The sequence below is a fragment of the Bubalus bubalis genome, chromosome 3 (assembly GCF_019923935.1).
Source record: "Bubalus bubalis isolate 160015118507 breed Murrah chromosome 3, NDDB_SH_1, whole genome shotgun sequence".
In the NCBI taxonomy this organism is placed as follows: Eukaryota; Metazoa; Chordata; class Mammalia; order Artiodactyla; family Bovidae; genus Bubalus; species Bubalus bubalis.
In genome coordinates this window covers 21,376,902-21,396,933 of record NC_059159.1, presented here as the reverse complement: position 1 = coordinate 21,396,933, position 20,032 = coordinate 21,376,902, and the positions used below count along the sequence as shown (strand labels likewise).

Here is a 20,032-nt window from a genome sequence, read left to right as displayed (position 1 = left end):
CTGTGGGGTTTGGTTTGGTGTTTTGTTTATTGATTTATTTGGCTATACCGGATATTAGTTGTGGCACTCAGGATCTCTGATCTTTGTTGCAGCATGCGGGATGTGGGATCTAGATCCCTGACCAGGGATCAAACCCAGACTTCCTGCATTGGAAGCACAGCGTCTTAGCCACTGGACCACCAGGGAAGTCCCTAGGCTGTGGGGTTTTAAGAGAGATGCTGAACTGGAAGGGTTGTGTGAGGGATTGAAGATAATGCATTTCTAAAAGCATGGGACTTTAATGGAGTCCCCCGGGTGTGAGATTCCATACTGCTGGCAATGGCACCCCACTCCAGTACTCTTGCCTGGAAAATCCCATGGACGGAGGAGCCTGGTAGGCTGCAGTCCATGGGGGTCGCTAAGAGTTGGACACGACTGAGCGACTTCACTTTCACTTTTCACTTTCATGCACTGGAGAAGGAAATGGCAACCCACTTCAGTGTTCTTGCCTGGAGAATCCCAGGGACGGGGGAGCCTGGTGGGCTGCCGTCTATGGGGTCACACAGAGTCGGACATGACTGAAGTGACTTAGCAGCAGCAGCAGCTCTGATAAGAACCACAGGCATGAGGCCAATGAAGTGGCCTAAAATGCTTCACATTATACTGATCTCAGTGTTAACCATCCTCCCCTGGACCATGTATACTAAGGGAGTAGGAGGGGCTTGTAACACATGTCACCACAGTAGAACCTTGGAAAGACAACGTTAGTTGCTCAGTCGTGCCCGACTCTTTGGGATCCCATTGACTGCAGCCCACCAGGCTCCTCTATCCATGGGATTTTTCCAGGCAAGAATACTAGAGTGTTTTGCCATTTCCTTCTCCAGGGGATCTTCCTGACCCAGGGATCAAACCCAGGTCTCCTGCACTGCAGGCAGACTCTTTTCTGACTGAGCTACCAGAGAAGCCCTTGGAGAAGTGTCTTAAACAGGAAAACTGAGCTAAACATCCCACTGTAGACCACTAACCACCCCAAAGAGGGACATAGGGACCCTGTCATCCCCAGGGTCATACATGGTCAACCTCCCCCATTCATCTGCCTAAGAGTCACCCCTCTTCACCCAAACCAACAGAGACCCAAACCAACAATATCAGAACAGAGCTGATTAGGCATAGAGAACCAAAGCAAACGTGCTTTATTATTCCTACAATAGAAGCCCTTTGCTGCATTTCAGACACCACTGAAACAGCACCCAGTAGGAAAACCTGACCCAGGAGGCAGCCTGAGAACAGAGGCTCTGGCCCTCATTAAAATGATGAGGAGCTGAGGCCTTCGAGGTCTTATTGCCACTAAGGCCTCTGACCCTAGTGGCAGGCTTTGAGAAAGATAAAGTGTGAAATTGTTTGGGCCTAGGCTAGGCACAAAGTTACAGGGGATTGGGCTTTAGGGTTACAGTTGAATTGAGGCCAAGTCCAAGCCCTGGATACAATGGCCTTGGCTTTCCGGACTAGTCACACTCAGAACCGGCTTCCCGGGCAGGGCACACAGATGGGGCGGGGGCTACAGGTGGTGCGGGCTGAGCCAGGCCCACAGGAGGCCGCAGGAAGACAGGGGAGGCAAGACTTAGAGGGCGAGTGGTCTGGGGCACACGGGTTACAAGGGAGCCTAGGAGAAAAAAAGAAAGTCATATCACTATGATTTTCCAACTGCTGTTTTTCAATAACCAAGACCCCCTTAAAAATCCCTCAAGTCCTGGGGCTCAGGGATTTTGCACATGAGCCACATGTTCTCCTTGCTGGGCCCTGCAATTAACCTTTCTCTGCTCCTGACTCTGATGTTTTGCCTTGAACTTGCATTCAATCACACTTGTCAAAGAAAGAAGCAATTATAATGCATCATGTAGTTCAGCTATGAAAAATACAATGATGTCATAATGATGAAAACTCTAAATATTGATTTAACAAAAATGAAATACATAATAATAAATTACATTCAAGAATTAATTTAATAATTTTTTTCAAGTTAATGAATGAAGAAGAAAAATAGTCTTCTAATCCTGCCCCCTCATTTTACCAGTGAGGAAGAGGCCCAGAGAGTAAAGGAAATTGCCAGGGTCAAAGGATGACTATATAATAAGACCTAAACCAAAACCCAAGGCCACTGAATTCAAATACCAGGCTCTTCCCAGGCCACCATGCTGTCTCTCCAGGGCTTCATAGACAAGAGAGCATGCAGGGTACTCACTTGCAGTCCTCGCTGTCCAGCAGCCCCCGGTACGTGTTGATCTCACACTCCAGCCGGGCCCGCACGTCCAGCAGCACCTGGTACTCCTGGTTCTGCCGCTCCAGGTCACAGCGGATCTCTGCCAGCTGCAACTCCACGTTGCCGATCAGGCCCTGCATCTGGGCCAGCTGGGAGCTATAGCGGGCCTCCGTCTCTGCCAGGGTGGATTCCAAAGCATCTCTCTGTGAGGACAAGGATTGTGTAGGAAGGAAGAATCACTTCAAGCCTGGATGAGCCACAATCAGATATCTCATCTGAGATGAGTCAATTAGCCCTTTAGCTTCCTGATCTAGAGAGGAGCTCCCCTGTTAATATCTCTGAGTCACTGATAATTACTCAGAATGAATCTGTTCTCACAAATACAGGAGATGCTGCCAGGACAGGCCAAGTGCTACTAGTTACCTGTCTTTTACCCCCTGGGACCTTGGTGAACAGGAGTTGGGCCCTCCTTCCTCTTCTCTGCACAGAAAATCCCTGACACTCAATAACTCGACCCTCTGGAACCTGCCCACATGGTCAGAGCATGGAGGCTGGGGTGGGCAGGCCCCTACACTGCTAGGCTTGGTCCAGCCACCGCCCCAAGCCAGCCTCGGGCTCACCATGCTGTGCTGGGCCTGCAGCTCAATCTCCAGGGCATTGACCGTGCGTCTCAGCTCAATGATCTCCGCCTGGTAGGACTGCAGCTGCTCCGAGCTGGACACCACCTGCTGGTTCAGTTCCTCAGTCTGAAACACACACACACGGGACCCAGTCAGAAATACCGGGGACTCAGCTTCAGAAGTCGACAGAAGCCGCTTAGAATCATGAGCCAAGGACTGTCCAGATCACCCCGTCCACCCCCTTCATCTCACCCTTGAGATCACTGTCGCCTTCAGGACAGCAATGTGCCCAAGGTGCACAGTGAGGTTGAAACAGGGCTGGGACTCAAACTCAGGTTTTTGATTCAGAGCCTCAGGGTCACTTCTGTGACCTACCATGGGTCTCTATTGCACTACGGTTTCCAGGTACTCACCTGGGTGTTGAACCAGTCCTCAGCCTCCCGGCGGTTATTTTCCACCAGGGTCTCATACTGGCACCTCATCTCATTCAGAACACGGTTCAGGTCAACGGGTGGGGCAGCGTCCACCTCGACGTTGAGTCGATCACCAAGCTGGCAGCGCAGTGAGTTCACTTCCTGTAGCACAGACCAGGGTCAGCACTAACTTTCCCAGATGGATGCCTCCCCCATGCCTACCTGCTCCCCATGTTCACTTGCTCTCCATGCTCACCTACCCCCCAACCTCACCTTCTCTCCCAGTTTCACCTGTTCCTCATGCTCACCTGCCCCCCATGCTCTTCTGTTCTCCATGCTTACCTGTCCCCCAGCCTCACCTTCTCCCCCAGCTTCACCTTCTCCCCCAGCTTCACCTGTTCCCCATGCCTACCCTGGTTCCCCATGCTCACCTGCCCCCATGCTCACCTCCTCATGATTCTTCTTGAGGCAGAGCAGCTCCTCCTTCAGGGACTCCACCTGGGCCTCCAGGTCAGCCTTGCACAGGGTCAGATCATCCAGGATCCTACGTAGGCCATTCATGTCCGACTCCACCAGCTGCCGCATGGATACCTCGGTCTCGTACCTGGTAGATACATAACAGGGCGCCTGAAGCTGTTTTTTCTTTCTATTATCTATGTCGGATCCCACCCCAGACTGGCCTGGTGCTGTGTGTCCTGCTTTATGTCTCAGTGATTCAGGGTAACCCAAAACCTGAGTCTGGACGCCACTCATGTCCAGCTGTACCAGCCCCAACCAAAGGGCAAATGGCACAACTCACTTGGTCCTGAAGTCATCTGCAGCCAGCTTGGCATTGTCAATCTGCACCACCAGCCTGGCGTTCTCAGACTTGGTGCACAGGGTCTGGGGAAATAAAGAAGTGACTTCAGGGAAAGAAAAGGCATTCTGCTGGCAGGAGCTCCCCATTCTGCTGCCCAGCTCAGCTGGCATGGGCTGTCTTTGGAAGGAAAGGGTTACCCATCCCTGGGCTCTTGGCAGCTGAGGCTCCATGAAGCTTATGGGCATGCTGTAGGGATCAGAGCGGGAAACCCTAAGGTCCCTAGCAACGCAGGGCATCTCAGACCTGTAACCTGGGTTAGAGACAGGCACACGCTGCAGGGAAGACCTGACACGGCGGCTTCTTCCTGTCTTCCTGTCTCCCAGGACTGGAAGGGTCTCTCAGCAGGTCATTAGCAAGAACATACTCTATGATTCCCTGGACACAAATGCTCCCTTCCAGGAGTTGGCTAGGACTTTCTGGGGATGTGGGCTGGGTAAGAAGGAAACTTCTGACAGGCTCTCCCAGAGTTAGTTATAGGAAACCTGGTCTGCACCAAACACTTTAAGCCCAATCCCCTTACCTTAGAAAAGAAAGAAAAAAATCAATTCAAACCCAGAGCTTGTGGTATTACATTAAAGGTCTCACAATCAGTTAGTTCACAGAGTTTGTACTCAGGCTCAGACTCCACTAACCACCCCCTGGATCAGTCAGTTAACCAGCCTGAGCCTCAGTGTTCTCATCTGTAAAATGGCCAAATGATACCTCCTTGGAAGGAGTGAAGGAGGCCGCAGCTGTGACCGAGCTTTGTGACCTCTGAAGTGTCCCATGGGAACAGAGGTACCAGGCTGGTGCTGGTGGCCCCAGGCTCTGTCTCAGACCCCCTCACCTTCTTCTGGAGCTCCTCGATGGTCTGGAAGTAAGACTGGTAGTCGGGGCACAGGTAGGGCACCTGTTGCTCACACCACTCGTGGATGCGGCTCTCCAGCTCCGCGTTCTCCTGCTCCAGCTGCCTCACCTTCTCCAGGTAGCTGGCCAGACGGTCGTTTAGGAACTGCATGGTCTCCTTCTCATTGCCTGTAAGAATGCCCTCGCCAACCCAGCCCCCGGCCATGCCGTAGCTGGTAGCAAAGCCTCCAGAGGGGAGGCAGAGAGCAGGCAGGCAGCTGGCGGCCCTGCAGCTGCTCTTGCCCAGCCCGACTGAACAGGCAGAGAAACTCCGGGGCCCCCGGGAGAAGCCGGGGAGCTTGCAAGAGCTGCTGGAGAATATTGTGGACACGCGAGCCGAGCCCCCACCAGCCCCTCCCGGGACCTTGAGAGACCCCGACGAGAAGCTGGCCTTGAGGCATTTGGAAGCCATGACTTGGACAGCACACGTGATGGAGCTTCGAGCCCGGAAACCCCCTGACACAGAGAAGCAGCTTCTTATGCCCAGGTTTATATCTCCACCCCAATGGGCGTTGTTCTTTACAAAGTGTTTTCTCCTTGTTAAAGTTAATACCACTTTCCATCAGAACCCCTCATTAACCTCATGTTTAGCTTCCCATGAATATTTCCCGGCCTCATAAAAAAAAAAAACAGCCCTGTTGGACCGGGGGCTACGTCAAGACTCATCTCCAACTCCCCATGTCCCCCGGAGGACCAAGTCTTCATCTGTTCTTCAAAGAAGCCTGTCATCAGCGTCCAGAGGTGTGGGAGTCCAGCCACTCTCTCAACTTTCTCCAGCAGCGTCTCCTTTGATGAGCCCTAGGGCATACAGGAGGTCTCAGGCTGGCTCCTGGGAGATGGACGAGTAAGCCTGATGGTTGCAGAAAGATGGGGACCTAGTGCCTAGGGAGACACAGAAGGCTCTAGAATGGGCTGGGAAATATGACTCTGGTGACCAACTCTCCCAGTTTCTCCAGGATTGTTCTGGTTTCTGTGATAAAGTCCCATGTCCCAGGAACCCCTTAATCCTGGGGAAAATGGGACAAATGGTCACCCCAGATACAGCAGAGCCTTGAGAAACACATCCCTGCTCCCTTTCTTGTCAGGAAATCTCCTCCAGTTGTGTAGCCTCAGCGCTAGCCCAAACCACTAAAGGTCGGCTAACTGAGCACCTGCCTGTGGTGACACCTCCCATGTGTAGGAAGGTATGCCTCTCCAGGCCCTGGGTAAATAATGGAGAAGGCTTCTCTTCTGGTTGCCTGGGGACAGGGGAGCGGTCTTGTTCACAGCCCCCTCAGAAGCGCATAGAGCTTGACTATTGGTTTTATCTCTGCTATAGTTGTCTGTTTCCCTGATAGCTCAGTTGGTAAAGAATCTGCCTGTGATGCAGGAGACCCCGATTCAATTCCTGGGTTGAGAAGATCCCCTGGAGAAGGGGTAGGCTACCCATCCAGTATTCTTGGGCTTACCTGGTGGCTCAGCTGGTAAAGAATCTGCCTGCAATACAGGAGACCTGGGTTTGATCCCTGGGTTGAGAAGATCCCCTGGGGAAGGGAAAGGCTACCCACTCCAGTATTCTGGCCTAGAGAATTCCATAAGCTGTATAGTCCATGGGGTCGCAAAGGGTCGGACATGACTGAGCGACTTGCACTTCATTTCATTTCATAGTTGTCTGGACTGATGCTGAGAGCTTGACAAGAGTGGGTTACTTTTCAGCAGGTCCGATCTGTAAGCAAGAGAGACCCATAAGAGGGACCAGGAACTGAATCAGTTTGGGAGTATCAGGAAGAGCTCTGTAGGACTTGCCTTCTGGGTGGCCCTGCCGTCTTGGTTCCTGCTCACTCTTCTTATTATTGTTTAGTCGCTCAGTTGTGTTCAACTCTTTTTGCAACCCCACCTACTATAGCCCACCAGGCTCCTCTGTCCATGGGGATTTCCCAAGCAAGAACACTAGAGTGGATTGCCGTTACCCTCTCCAGGGGATCTTCCCAACCCAGGGATCAAACCAGCATCTCTTGTATTTCCAGGTGGATTCTTTACCACTGAGCCACGTGAAAAGCCGACTCAATCTTCTGCTGCTGCTGCTGCTGCTGCATCACTTCAATTCAGGAGAGCGACCATCAGCCAAGCTCTGCGTTAGTCCTCACATTGCCTTGTGAGCCCCAGTGTATCATCTCGAAGCTGTGAAAACCAAGACCCAGAGTTAATTAGGGCTCACCCAAAGGCCTCCAGCTACAAAGCCAAGCTGCCGATCTGAGTCCGGCTGAGCCCTCTCCACTACACTGCCCGCCTGCACCTCTGCTCTAGAACTAGCTATTGGACATGGTCAGGCTCATGCAGAATGGAAAGGACAGAATGGAGTGGCCTTCACTGGATGGTCAGCAGCCTCTGTTGTCCCAGGAGAAGCAGCACAGCATTGAGGTTATATGTAAATCCTGTGGGTTCAGATCCCGGCCCCACCACGTCCCCAATCGCTTGCCTTCACTTCTCTCCACCTCTCTGTTTCCTTCCCTGTGAAATGGGAGGAGAATAATATACTGACTTCCTAGGGCTGCTGTCAGGACTACATGAGTTTAAAGAACTAGAACAGTCCCTGCACATAGTAGGTTCTCAGTGACAGCAGCTGCTATGACTGCCAGTCCCCACGTGGGTGCAGTCTTGTCCTCAGACCAGTGATGCTAAGCTCATGTCATGGGGGAGTATGGACAGGTTCTGAGGACACAGGCCACCATCCCATGGGCCAGGTGTATGAGTTTGGGGCCCTCAGATGTAGAGCTCCCATGAGTCACTGTGCCCTTCCCATACCCAGGGGCCTGGTGTGACCAGCACCCGCCCGGCACAACCCCAGGATCCCATTGGCTGCCCTAGCCTCTCCTGCTTAGAAATCCATGCTCCAGTGCAAAGGACACAGCTGAGCTGGAAGCCTGGCTGCACCTCCTTGGGTGTTTGCCTTTCCCACCCATGGGGGTATAAGGCCCCACCCAAGCCCTCCTAAGCCCCAACCTCCTGAGGACGTGCTCTGGCTCAGCGAGGGCCACCCTGGAGCCACAGGACCCAGAGAAGCTACAGCCGCCAAGGCCTGGGAACCCTCAGGCTGTTTACACAGCTTAAGGGCCACATGGCTTCCCGGGCAGGGCCCCACAGCTGTGCTGCCTGGAAAGGGTTCCTTTGCCCAGCCAGCCCTGTTATTAATGAGGCTAAAGGGACCAGCCATCGTTCACCAAACTCTCTTTGCTCAACCTCTCAACAGCCTCATGAGATGGCATCACCAATATCCCCCTTTGGCAGTTGAGTAAACTGAGGCTTGGAATGTTCCAGGAGCTGACCTGAGGTCCCACAGCTGGTAAGCAGCTGCAAACTAGCATTTGTACAGGCATTCCAGGGGCATCTTTCCTTTAAGGCCCCCACACACCCTGCAACACAGGAAGACACTGACTTCCAGGGCAGGGGTTGCTTGCCAACATTAATACAGTCTTTTTCCCAGGGAGACTGAAGTCCAAGCCTTCTGGCTCCAGACGGAGGCCCACCCCATTGCCACTGGGGACCCAGCCCCAGCCTGACCTTCCCCCTAGAGCCCACCCCTTACCCCAGCCCCACAGTGCCTCCCGGCTCTGATTGCCCAAGGCAGTGGCCAGTGGTTGACCCACTAGCCCTCCATTCACTTGTTGCTGTTCAGTCGCTAAGTCATGTCCAACTCTTTGTGACCCCATGGACTACAGCACGCCAGCCTTCCCTATCCTTCACTATCTCCCGGAGCTTGCTCAAACTCATGTCCATTGAGTCACTTAGGACATCCAGCCATCTCACCCTCTGTTGCCCCCTTTTCCTCTTGCCCTCACTCTTTCTCAGCATTGGGGTCTTTTCCAATGAGTCAGCTCTTCGCATCAAGTGGCCAAAGTATTGGAGCTTCAGTTTCAGAATCAGAATCAGTCTTTCCAATGAATATCCAGGGTTGATATCCTTTAGGATTGACTGGTTTGATCTCCTTGCTGTCCAAGAGATTCTCAAGAGTCCTCTCCAGTACCACTTTCAGCTCTCAGCCTTCTTTATGGTCTGACTCTCATATCGGTACATGACTACTGGAAAACCATAGCTCTAACTAGACAGACCTTTGTCAGCAAAGTGATGTCTCTGCTTTTTAATACACTGTCTAGGTTTGTCGTTGCTTTTCTTCCTAGGAGCAAGCATCTTTTAATTTTATGGCTTCAGTCACTGTCCAAAGTGATTTTGGAGCCCAAGAAATAAAATCTGTCACTGTTTCCACTTTCATTGATATCGTCTAATTGTTTCATGTTCCAACCCTCTCTGCCTAGGGAGACCATAAGCACTTGGAGGCCAAGGCTGACCTCATACTTCTCATGAAACCTCCATAGTGTCAAGCACTGGGCTTCCAGATGTTTCATAGCAAATGGATGGATGGATGCTTTCTGTTTGGTGAATTGTGCTAAATAAGGAAGCAAAGAAAGAATTTTTTTTTTTTTTTTTTGAGAGGAAGGGAACATAGAAAGGGAGAGAAAGAAGAAGAAGAGAAAAAGTGAGTAGAGAACAGGGAGTGAAGGATACTTCCAGAGTCAGCCTTACTATCCCTACTCTGACAGATGGGGAAACTGAGGCTCAGGATGGCGAGAGATCAAGCATTCCTGTGGAGGTGCAGCACCTGCCCAGGGTGACCAGCCCTTCAGCAAAGAGCAAAGTGTTGTCTCAGCCAAAAGCCAGAGGGAGGCAGGCCCATAAGCCAACCCAGTGCCAAAGCTGTGGCTAAGAATTCTTGATCGGTGTTTTTAGATAATTTTATAAAACATATCAGTAAATATTTGTATAAGGAAAAGTGTTTTTACATTGTTCACCCAGCAACCCCCTTCTCTTCCACCTTGTTATGGGATGCCTTGAGCTGCAATATTTTTGTTTTGTTTTGATTTGATTGCAGTATAATCGCTGGATCATGGAAAAAGCAAGAGAGTTCCAGAAAAACATCTATTTTTGCTTTATTAACTATGCCAAAGCCTTTGACTGTGTGGATCACAATAAACTGTGGAAAATTCTGAAAGAGATGGGAATACCAGAACACCTGATCTGTCTCTTGAGAAATTTGTATGCAGGTCAAGAAGCAACAGTTAGAACTGGACATGGAACAACAGACTGGTTCCAAATAGGAAAAGGAGTTCGTCAAGGCTGTATACTGTCACCCTGTTTATTTAACTTATATGCAGAGTACATCATGAGAAATGCTGGACTGGAAGAAACACAAGCTGGAATCAAGATTGCCAGGAGAAATATCAATAACCTCAGATATGCAGATGACACCACCCTTATGGCAGAAAGTGATGGAGAACTAAAAAGCCTCTTGATGAACGTGAAAGTGGAGAGTGAAAAAGTTGGCTTAAAGCTCAACATTCAGAAGACGAAGATCATGGCATCCGGTCCCATCACTTCATGGGAAATAGATGGGGAAACAGTGGAAACAGTGTCAGACTTTATTTTTCTGGGCTCCAGAATCACTGCAGATGGTGACTGCAGTCATGAAATTAAAAGATGCTTACTCCTTGGAAGGAAAGTTATGACCAACCTAGATAGCATATTCAAAAGCAGAGACATTACTTTACCAACAAAGGTTCATCTAGTCAAGGCTATGGTTTTTCCTGTGGTCTTGTATGGATGTGAGAGTTGGACTGTGAAGAAGGCTGAGCGCCAAAGAATTGATGCTTTTGAACTGTGGTGTTGGAGAAGACTCTTGAGAGTCCCTTGGACTGCAAGGAGATCCAACCAGTCCATTCTGAAGGAGATCAGCCCTGGGATTTCTTTGGAAGGAATGATGCTAAAGCTGAAACTCCAGTACTTTGGCCACCTCATGCGAAGAGTTGACTCATTGGAAAAGACTCTGATGCTGGGAGGGATTGGGGGCAGGAGGAAAAGGGGACGACAGAGGATGAGATGGCTGGATGGTATCACTGACTCGATGGACATGAGTCTGAGTGAACTCTGGGAGTTGGTGATGGACAGGGAGGCCTGGCGTGCTGCGATTCATGGGGTCGCAAAGAGTCGGACATGACTGAGCGATTGATCTGATCTGATCTGATAATTGCTTTACTATATTGTGTGAATTTCTGCCATACAGCAAAGTGAATCAGCTGCACATACACATATATCCCCTCTTCCTTGGATTTCTTTCCCATTTGGTGGTTTAGACCCTAAGTCGTATGCAATTTTTGCGACCCCATGGACTGTAGCCTGCCAGGCTCCTCTGTCTATTGGATTCTCCAGACAAGAATACTGGAGTGGGTTGCCGTTTCAGGTCACCATAGAGTTCACTGTGCTATACAATCAGTTCTCACTGTGTGTGTGTCAGTCGCTCAGTTCTGTCCAACACTGTGACCCCATGGACTGTAGCCCACCAGGCTCCTCTGTCCAAGGGACTCTCCAGGCAAGAGCACTGGAGTGGGTTGCTATTTCCTTCTCCATCAGTTCTCATTAATCTATTATTCACATAGTGGTGTATGTATGCCAATCCCAATCTCCCAATCCATCCTATCTCCCCTTCCCCCTTTGACATCCATTTGCTTGTCCTCTACGTCCATGACTTTATTTCTGCTTTGCAGATAAGTTCATCTGTACTGTTTTTCTAGATTTCACATATATGCATGAATATACGATATTTGTATTTCTTTTTCTGACTTACTTTATCCTGTATGACTGTCTCTAGGTCCATCTACACCTTTGCAAATGGCCCAACTTCATTCCTTTTTATGGCTGAGTAGTATTCCATTGTATATATGTACCACATCTTCTTTATTCATTCCTCCGTCAATGTACATTTAGGTTGCTTCCATGTCCTGGCTGTGGAAATAGTGTGGCAATGAACATTGGGGTGCATGTATCTTTTGAGCAGCAATTTTTTAAAGCTATGAAATTATTATGATCTAGTTCCATTTTTCTTAGCATTCTTTTTAATACAACAAAATAATTACTTAGAACCTCACTAGCAAGAGCTAATGATTCTTTAGCAAGTACCCTAATAACTTTCTCTACAGGACTTTTGCACCCTGCTCAGTTGGAGTCTGTGCTGTCCCCAGCACACACCATGAAGACACTTGGCCATGTCCTCAAATGCCCTTTTCCCTCCTTCCTGCTACTGCTGCCCATCCTTCAGGGTTCCTGATCAATTCTGAATCTCTTCTAAAGCCTTCCCTGGACTCCCCAGCTCTTAATGACCTCCCTGCTCCTAAGAACCTGAAAACCAGCCCCTCACCCACACCTGCCATCTCTGAAGCTGTGTGGCAGTGCATGGGTGGTATCTTCACAGCGGGAACATCAGTAACTAGCAAATAGTGCCCATTAACCACTGTTTGGTCCAGCTGCTTCTCCCACCCCAGCTTACCTGGCATAAACTCCTGTAGTAGCATCTTCCATGCACAGGGTGCTCAGTACTTATCTGTCGATAGATTAATTGATCTGAGTACATGTGAATGAGAAAGCCAGCCAGATGTCATAGCTAGAAAGTGCAAACAAGATCAGATGCCTTGAAATGAAGTTTTATATTCACTCTTGAGAAATTTGATCAAATGTAAGACTTTCTGTTGTCTCTCCATTGATGGAAAACACTTGAGAAGGGATCCTGAGTCTGCCACTTGCTGTGCGAATACCCACTCCAAACAGCATTGAACTTTAGTGTGAACGGCTGGAGAGGTACACTGGACTCAGTAATGGGTGTGCATGTGAGGTTGAGAGCAGGGGTTCCTTAACCAACACAGATGCTCTGAACAATTTGATAAAATGTTAGACAAAGCTACATAAGTAAAGCACCCCTGACACGCAGGCCATCTGAATGCATGTGATGAGGCTGTGAAAATACAAACTGTAGAGTTTGCATAAACAGGGCACACACTGTGTGGTTCGAGGAGTTGACAGCATGATTATTCATCAGGTCACAAGCCTGCACAGTCTGTCTACCGCTTCCATGCAGGAGCCAGGCAGCTGGAGCCATGGCAGGAATGGAGGTTCAGCCCACTCCCGTCTCCTGGCTATTTCTATGAAGCAGCACACAAGGGTGTGGTGCCCTCTCTGAGCATGCCCGGCTACCCACCTCTCATCACCTGAGCCCTGGGCAGAGTTGGGGTCTGAAGCTGAGCCCACTGGGTTCGCGGTCCAGCTCTTAGGGTGCTGCTGGCCGGCAGTGTTGGCCCCATCAATGTCCCACTGTGTAATCAAGCCCACACCGTAGGGTTTCCAAGCCCCTACTCTCAGCCTGGGAAACTCTCTTCATTTAACACCAGCACTTGGAGCTACCACTTCCCAGGCGCTGTGCACACATTGGAGTCTCCCACAGCTCCTTTACAAAGATGCGGGACCAGAGAGGTCACGTGACATGGCTAGGGCTCACAACCAGGCTCCGTGCCAGCTGCTCCGGTTCTCCTGAGAACGTCTTCACCCAAAGTCCAGGAGATATTTGAAGCACCTGTGGCTTGTCCAGCAGGTCAAAGAAGGATGTTTAGCAACTAATGCCTGGCGACATGGGCTTCCCTGGTGGCTCGGACGGTGAAGAATCTGCCTGCAAGGGAGACCTGGGTTTGATCTGGGTGGGTAAGACCCCCTGGAGGAGGGCATGGCAACCCCCTCCAGTATTCTTGCGTGGAGAATCCCCATGGACAGGGGAGATTGGTGGGCTACAGTCCATGGGGTCACAAAGAGTCAGACATGACTAAGAGGCTACGCACACCTGTGACAGAGAGCAGGACCAGTTTTTTCCCATGAATCTTGGGCTCAAGTAAGAGCCCAGAGGCAGAGAAGAGAGGGAAGGAGGTCAGGTGGGGGGTTAGGAAGGGAGGAGACAGAGACAGAGAACCGGTGGGCTGGGAGGAACACCTGATTAGACTCAGAATAGCTAAGCGATGGCCTGGTCCCTGCCACTCACTGCTGTGTGACCTAGGGCAAGTCACTGCCTTCTCTGGGCTTATGTTCTCAAAGGAAGAAGGAGTCACAGGGACAAAGGAGGCAGGGGGCTCTCAGACTGCTCCAGGTTGTACTTTTCTGATCAGAGGGCCATCCAGAGTCTGGCACTATTAGACCTGATTGCCCATACGAGCATGGTTCAGCCAGCGGAATCCAGGGCTCTTTGACCTCTGCTCCAAGTGAAGTCTGGCTTCCTCCCCGCTGCTCTGCGTCTTACCACCCTCTCTTCCCCACTTTACTACAGCCCTGTGTCCAGTGTTAGGAACTTGGATTCTCCCAGCCCTCTCACCTGCATCTCCCAGCTCACCCGACTCCCCTCTGTCACTGGCTGACCCAGGCTGTCTGCTTGAAGTTTGCCTCTCTGGGTGGCACCCCCCAAACTATCCCCAGTGTTAGGCCTGGGGGTAGCCAGCAGGGTGACAGCAGAAGCTGGACAAGGGAGGATAAACTGAAGGGAAGAGAAAACCACCAGACCGGGCAGGGCTAGTGAGGACAGCCCTGGGTGCCTTGACCTCTTCTGGGGTCACCTCAGGTGGTCCCCATGGGCAGGCCCAACTCTGTAGGTTATGGCCAGCAGCCATCCGGACTGGGTCAGTGTCTGTTCTCTGGGACCAAGGTCCCAGGTATCCCTGTTATGAAATATTTTGGATCACCCTGTCACTTCTTACCACTCAGAGCCAGAAGAAACAGACCCAAAACCAAAATCCACACTTTTGCAACAAGCTTCGATCAAACACCCCACTAACTAACCACAGGGAATAGACAGAGGCGAGATTTCTATGCCAAGAGAACACACTTTATTGGGTAAATTTCCAGGGAAGCTTAGTTTTACACGGCATAAAAGCAGTCAAAGCCAGAAACACAATCTAAGAAGTTTTTTGGTAGAAAAATCTGCTGAGCGGGGAGTCCCTCTAGGGAAGGAGAGGTGGGGGTCATTTAGAGCCGGGACCCACAGGGGTGTCCTCCTTCCTGTGGGCCAGGACCTGCCTGGTTACAGCGGCTGCACGTGCTCCCTGGAAGAAATGATCTTCCCATCTCTGATCTCCTCCGTGATGGTGCGGATCTGGGTGCTGAGCTGGGGGGCCGGAGCACAGGGACCGCTTGAGACGTAAGGAACTCTAACAGCAGGCTTGCATTCCGTGGCACAAGGATGGGCAGGCAGCCTGAGGAAATGAGATCATGTCAAGGCATGTTTGGCATTGGCCGTTGAACTGACTGGCATGTCAAACATACATGAGGGTCAAGTGAGATGGGTGGGAGACCACGACAAATGGCGCAGACGGTGCCTCTCTGAAATCCCTTGAGGGCTGCATAGACAAAGAGCAGAAACTCCCAGCCAAAACCAATGGATGGAGAAGTACGGTAAGTGGAGCCAGCTTGTCCCCCTGCAAATGCTTAAAGCCCAGGGCTAGAAGAAATGTCTCTCCAGAGGCTGTGATCGAGCCCCGCCCCCCCCCTTCATCTGCACAATAACCACTTCAGGACTGATGCCCTCACCGTGGTACTCAGCGTTGGGTCCAGGTGAGCCTTTTCCCCAAGCCTGGACCCCCGTGACCCACGGCCACTCACTTGCAGTCTTCTCCCTCGAGCAGGCGGCGGTAGGTGGCAATCTCTGACTCCAGCCGGGCCTTGACATCCAGCAGCACCTGGTACTCCTGGTTCTGCCGCTCCAGGTCGCAGCGTATCTCGGCCAGCTGAGCCTCCACATTGCTGATCAGGCCCTGCATCTGGGCCAGCTGGGAGCTATAGCGGGCCTCAGTCTCTGCCAGGGTGGATTCTAGGGAATTTCGCTGCAAAGGGAAAGAGGAAGCACTGCCAATGGGAGGGAATCACCCCTAGAGACCCACAGCCCTGGGTATCTCCATACCACTAGTGATCACCACCCGTGATAACCAAGGCTGGTGGATTGGGGCACCTGCCACGAGCATGGCCAGCCCCTCAGGCAGGGGCCACTCACCATGCTGTGCTGAGCCTGCAGCTCGATCTCCAGGGCGTTGACGTTGCGTCTCAGCTCGATGATCTCTGTCTGGCAGCACTGCAGCTGCTCCGAACTGGACACCACCTGCTGGTTCAACTCCTCGGTCTGAAAAGCGTGAGAGGACCCAGAGCATGGTCAGAGCAAGTGAAGCCACTGTCAAGGGTGACCCCACCCCACAAGCTTGTCCAGGACCGGCCTGGCCCACCTGGGTGTTGAACCAGGCCTCTACATCTCTGCGGTTATTCTCCACTAGGGTCTCATACTGGCATCTCATCTCATCCAGGATCTTGTTGAGGTCCACCGGGGGAGCAGCATCCACCTCCACATTCAGCCGGTCACCAAGCTGGCATCGGAGTGTATTGACTTCCTGCAGAGAGCAGGCAAGATGGCATAAGGTTGTCACAAGGATGTTGGATGCGAGTTTGACTGACCTGGGTAAAAAGCCTCCTCCTTCGGTTGTCAGCTGTGTGACATTAAACAGGATGCTTAACTTCTCTGGGCTTCAGCCTCCTCACGCACCCTGACCTGCCTCCTTGGAGAATTTGGAAGATGATGCAAATACCAGGTAAGTAGAATCATTATCAGGCACTACCCTCCAAATGGAGATTTAGTATCATGCCCAGGAGTGTGGGATCCACGTGACCTTAGACAAGTGACTCAACCTTTCTGTGCCTCAGTTTCCTCATCTATAAAATGGAGCTTGTAATAGTATTTACCTCCTGGAATAATTGTGAAGATGACATGAAACAAGAATGAAATACAAAGTGCTTTGTAGAGTTCTTGGCACACGGTGGGCCATCAGTAAATGTCAGCTGGGGTTACTGTGGAAGTGGTTGTCACCGTTGTTACACCCAAGGGTCAGTAATGGCTCCCTGCTGGGTGGGAATAATTAGGAGGCTATGTGAGACCAGCCTCACCTCCTCATGGTTCTTCTTGAGACATATCAGCTCCTCCTTCAGAGACTCCACCTGCATCTCCAGGTCAGCCTTGCACAGGGTCAGCTCATCCAGGATCCGGCGCAGGCCATTGGTGTCGGCCTCCACCAGCTGCCGCATGCCCAGCTCCGTCTCGTACCTGCACACACAGAGCCCTGCTGAGTCTGCGGCAAGGCCACTCACAGGCAGGGCCTGCCACGTTGTTGTCCAGCTGCTTGGGGTCAGCATCACTGTGGTTCTCTCCCTTGACCCAGAAAGGATCTAGAACTGATGCCACACTTCCCACTTACAGCTGCATCTGGCCTCACTCTTACTTTACCAGCTCCCAGGGGCAGAGGACAGAGGCAAGGGAGCAGCATAGAACTGCCTTCCCAGATCAGGCCACTCACTTGGTCCGGAAGTCGTCGGCAGCCAGCTTGGCGTTGTCAATTTGCAGGACCAGCCTGGCGTTGTCAGCCTTGGTTAGCAGGATCTGGGGAACCAGGGCCATCCTATGAGCTGGGGAAGGCCCAGCAGTGTGGGGGCAGGTGGGAGGGGACAGTCCAGCTTTCAGAGGCCATATTTCTAAGTACCTTTGGCATTTCCAGCCCTGAGCTCTGAGCCTAGATATAGAGGGAGTGTCAGTCCTGGAAAGTCATTAGAAAAGACCCTGATGCTGGGAAAGATTGAGAACAGGAGGAGAAGGGGACGACAGAGGATGAGATGGTTGGGTATGGTTGAATGGCATCACCAATTCAATGGACATGAGTTTGAGCAAACTCCAGGAGATAGTGAAGGCCAGGGAATCCTGGTGTGCTATAGTCCATGGGGTTGCAAAGAGTTGGACATGACTTAACGAATGATCAGCAACAACAGTTCCAGGAGGGACATCACAGTGGCCATCAGCCCTGACACCTGCAGCCCCAAAGGCACAGTGGGTCACACAAGGTGAGCAGAGAGAACCAGGCCAACCTGGATTCAGATTCCACATCCAACACCGACAGACTATGGTATCTTGAGAAAGTGCCCGAACCTCCCTAAAATTCAACTTCCACATCTGTTAGATGGAACCAATAATGTCCATCTCTCCAAGATGAGGAATACACAAACAAAAGGAAGGGAAGGCATTAGGCACAGAGCTTGTGTCCAGTAAGGACATGGTGTGTGTGATTGCTCTTCCTATAGCTGAGACTGGCTGGAAAGGAGGGGAGTTTACAAGCAGAGAGAGGTCTGGGTCCCCCAAGAAACCAAACCCCTAGAGAGAAAAGCTGGCCCTAATGGGAGAGAGATCCTCTGAGAGCTACAGCCTCATCTGCAGTGGGATGAGACAGACCACTCCCAGGGTCTGGGTAGCTGGGCTGGGGTGCGGCCAGGCCCCAGGTACCTTCTGCTGGAGCTCCTCAATGGTCTTGAAGTAGCGCTGGTAGTCGGGGCAGATGTACGGGGCCTGAGACTCGTACCACTCGCGGATGCGGCTCTCCAGCTCCGCGTTCTCCCGCTCCAGCTGCCGCACCTTCTCCAGGTAGCTAGCCAGGCGATCGTTCAGGAACTGCATGGTCTCCTTCTCGTTGCCATTGAAGGAGCCCTCACAGAACCAGCCCCCGGCCCCGGCAAAGCCAGAGGAATGGAACCCAGAGGACAGGAAGGAACCAGGCAAGCAGCTCCCAAGGCTGGAGAGGCCCAGCCTGACAGAGGAGGCTGACCCAGCAAGGCTGGGCCCCCTGCAGGAGCCCACGGAGCGGACACAGGACACCCGAGAGATGCCGCTGGTGGCACCACAGTGGCCCCTGATGGACCCAGAGGAGAAGATCGGGGAGCAGAGCTGGGAGGCCATGATGCTAGCAGAGAAGGTTGCAGCTTAGCAAGGAGCTCAGGTTCTGGCTCTCATGGCCTCTCTGAGGCATTTATATACACTGTCTGTGGGGTGTTGCCATCTTAAACTTGGGAAAGCCCATTCCTATTCCAGGAGAATCTCATTAGAATGTGATTTTTTGCTACCCATCCAAAATCCCTTACCTTGTAAAAATTAAAAAGAATGTAGAATTTCATTTGCTAAGTCAGGACTCTCAGCTGTTGTCATTTCCTGGTAGAATATGAATTTTATTGCCTCTTTAAAGTCCTTGCACCAGATCCCATAAATTGGGAGTGGCCTCACGAATGACATTTGGTATCTGCCCTCTCTGTGAGCCTTCTTCCAGGTGCCCAGGCTGCTCACTTGTCACCTCTGACCACTACCCCTACCCCTCATAGCTGCTCACCTCAGGGATGCTAAGAAGGGAGAAAAGGGAAGTAAAATTCACAGAACACCTATCATGTGCCAGGCTTATAGTCATTTCATGGACACCTCACAACAGTCCTGGGAGATGGCCAGTATCATCTCTGTTTTACCAGTGAGGAAACTGAGGCTCAGAATGGTTGAAAGAAAGGAAGGAAGGAAAAAGGAAAGAAAGAGAAAGCTTGCTTGAGATGAACAGGTAGTGAGTACAAAGGATCTGAAACCAGGGCTCTGGGACCCCAAATCCCACATTCTTGTCCCATTGCTTCTCCAACACAACCAAGATCAAGTTCAGGCACCCAGAATTTGGGGATGGAAGACCTAGGTTCAAACTCCGGCTCTGCTGTTGATCTGTCCTGTGATGCTGAGCACATCACTCCATCCTGGACATCCTCAGTGTCCTCACGGGCCTGCTTCATGCAGATCCAAGGAGGGTCGAAACCAGGGCAGAAGTAAATATGGTTTGAAACACCTCGGGTGCTGTAGAAATGTTGGTTGGGCTAAGAGGACAGTCTTTGACGATGGTTTGTGGCTGTGGCTGGCAGCCCTCAGGTGGAGCTGCTTTGAAGGGCAGTTTCTTTTGCGGGCCCTAGTTCCCTGAACCTAAGAGGGTAGAATAATCAGGACCCTGGGCAGTCCCCTTGCCCCAGCCCCACCCCCACCCCTGCCCTCAGTTCAGTTCAGTCACTCAGTCATGTCCAGCTCTTTGCAACCCCATGGGCTGCAGCATGCCAGGCTTCCCTGTCCTTCACCAACTTCTGGATCTTGCTCAAACTCATGTCCATCGAGTCAGTAATGCCATCCAACCATCACATCTTCTGTCATCCCCTTCTCCTCCCACCTTCAATCTTTCCCAGCATCAGGGTCTTTTCCAATGAGTTACTTCTCTGCATCAGGTGGCCAAAGTATTGGAGTTTCAGCTTC

At 51.4% G+C, this 20,032-nt stretch overlaps 2 protein-coding genes and 1 long non-coding RNA gene across 4 annotated transcripts in view; 1 reads left to right on the top strand and 2 right to left on the bottom strand.

Annotated features, from left to right (window-relative positions):
* LOC123332599 overlaps positions 1-7,157 on the top strand; it is a 63,111-nt gene extending 55,954 nt beyond the window's left edge. The window contains exon 3 of one of the 2 annotated variants that reach the window (XR_006549457.2): positions 7,023-7,157. This is a non-coding gene — a long non-coding RNA (uncharacterized LOC123332599). The remainder of the gene's footprint in view (positions 1-7,022) is intronic. The other variant, XR_006549456.2, reaches the window with a different exon arrangement.
* KRT35 (keratin 35) lies at positions 1,143-5,501 on the bottom strand. The gene is made up of 7 exons (XM_006041489.4): positions 4,958-5,501; positions 4,072-4,154; positions 3,720-3,876; positions 3,273-3,434; positions 2,860-2,985; positions 2,222-2,442; positions 1,143-1,642 (listed from the first exon to the last, which is right to left on the bottom strand). Exons 1-7 carry the CDS (start codon positions 5,426-5,428, stop codon positions 1,495-1,497), a joined length of 1,368 nt encoding a protein of 455 aa, XP_006041551.4. The 5' UTR covers positions 5,429-5,501; the 3' UTR covers positions 1,143-1,494.
* A 7,558-nt stretch (positions 7,158-14,715) lies between the features above and the next one.
* KRT36 (keratin 36) lies at positions 14,716-19,722 on the bottom strand. The gene is made up of 7 exons (XM_006041490.4): positions 18,218-19,722; positions 17,244-17,326; positions 16,837-16,993; positions 16,125-16,286; positions 15,899-16,024; positions 15,511-15,731; positions 14,716-15,104 (listed from the first exon to the last, which is right to left on the bottom strand). The coding sequence occupies exons 1-7, from the start codon at positions 18,665-18,667 to the stop codon at positions 14,933-14,935; spliced, it is 1,371 nt and encodes a 456-aa protein (XP_006041552.1). The 5' UTR covers positions 18,668-19,722; the 3' UTR covers positions 14,716-14,932.
* Between the last annotated feature and the right edge of the window lie 310 nt (positions 19,723-20,032).

What these genes read in the sequence shown, in the direction of transcription:
- KRT35 (XM_006041489.4), bottom strand. Translation starts at nt 5,428, where the DNA reads ATGGCTTCCAAATGCCTCAAGGCCAGCTTCTCGTCGGGGTCTCTCAAG. An exon ending in AGGACTGGTTCAACACCCAG is followed by an intron (nt 2,986 to 3,272) that starts GTGAGTACCTGG and finishes TGTGTGTTTCAG; the next exon opens with ACTGAGGAACTGAACCAGCA. An exon ending in CTGGACAGCGAGGACTGCAA is followed by an intron (nt 1,643 to 2,221) that starts GTGAGTACCCTG and finishes TTTTTCTCCTAG; the next exon opens with GCTCCCTTGTAACCCGTGTG.
- KRT36 (XM_006041490.4), bottom strand. Translation starts at nt 18,667, where the DNA reads ATGGCCTCCCAGCTCTGCTCCCCGATCTTCTCCTCTGGGTCCATCAGG. An exon ending in GCCGACGACTTCCGGACCAA is followed by an intron (nt 16,994 to 17,243) that starts GTGAGTGGCCTG and finishes CTGTGTGTGCAG; the next exon opens with GTACGAGACGGAGCTGGGCA. An exon ending in AGGCCTGGTTCAACACCCAG is followed by an intron (nt 16,025 to 16,124) that starts GTGGGCCAGGCC and finishes CACGCTTTTCAG; the next exon opens with ACCGAGGAGTTGAACCAGCA.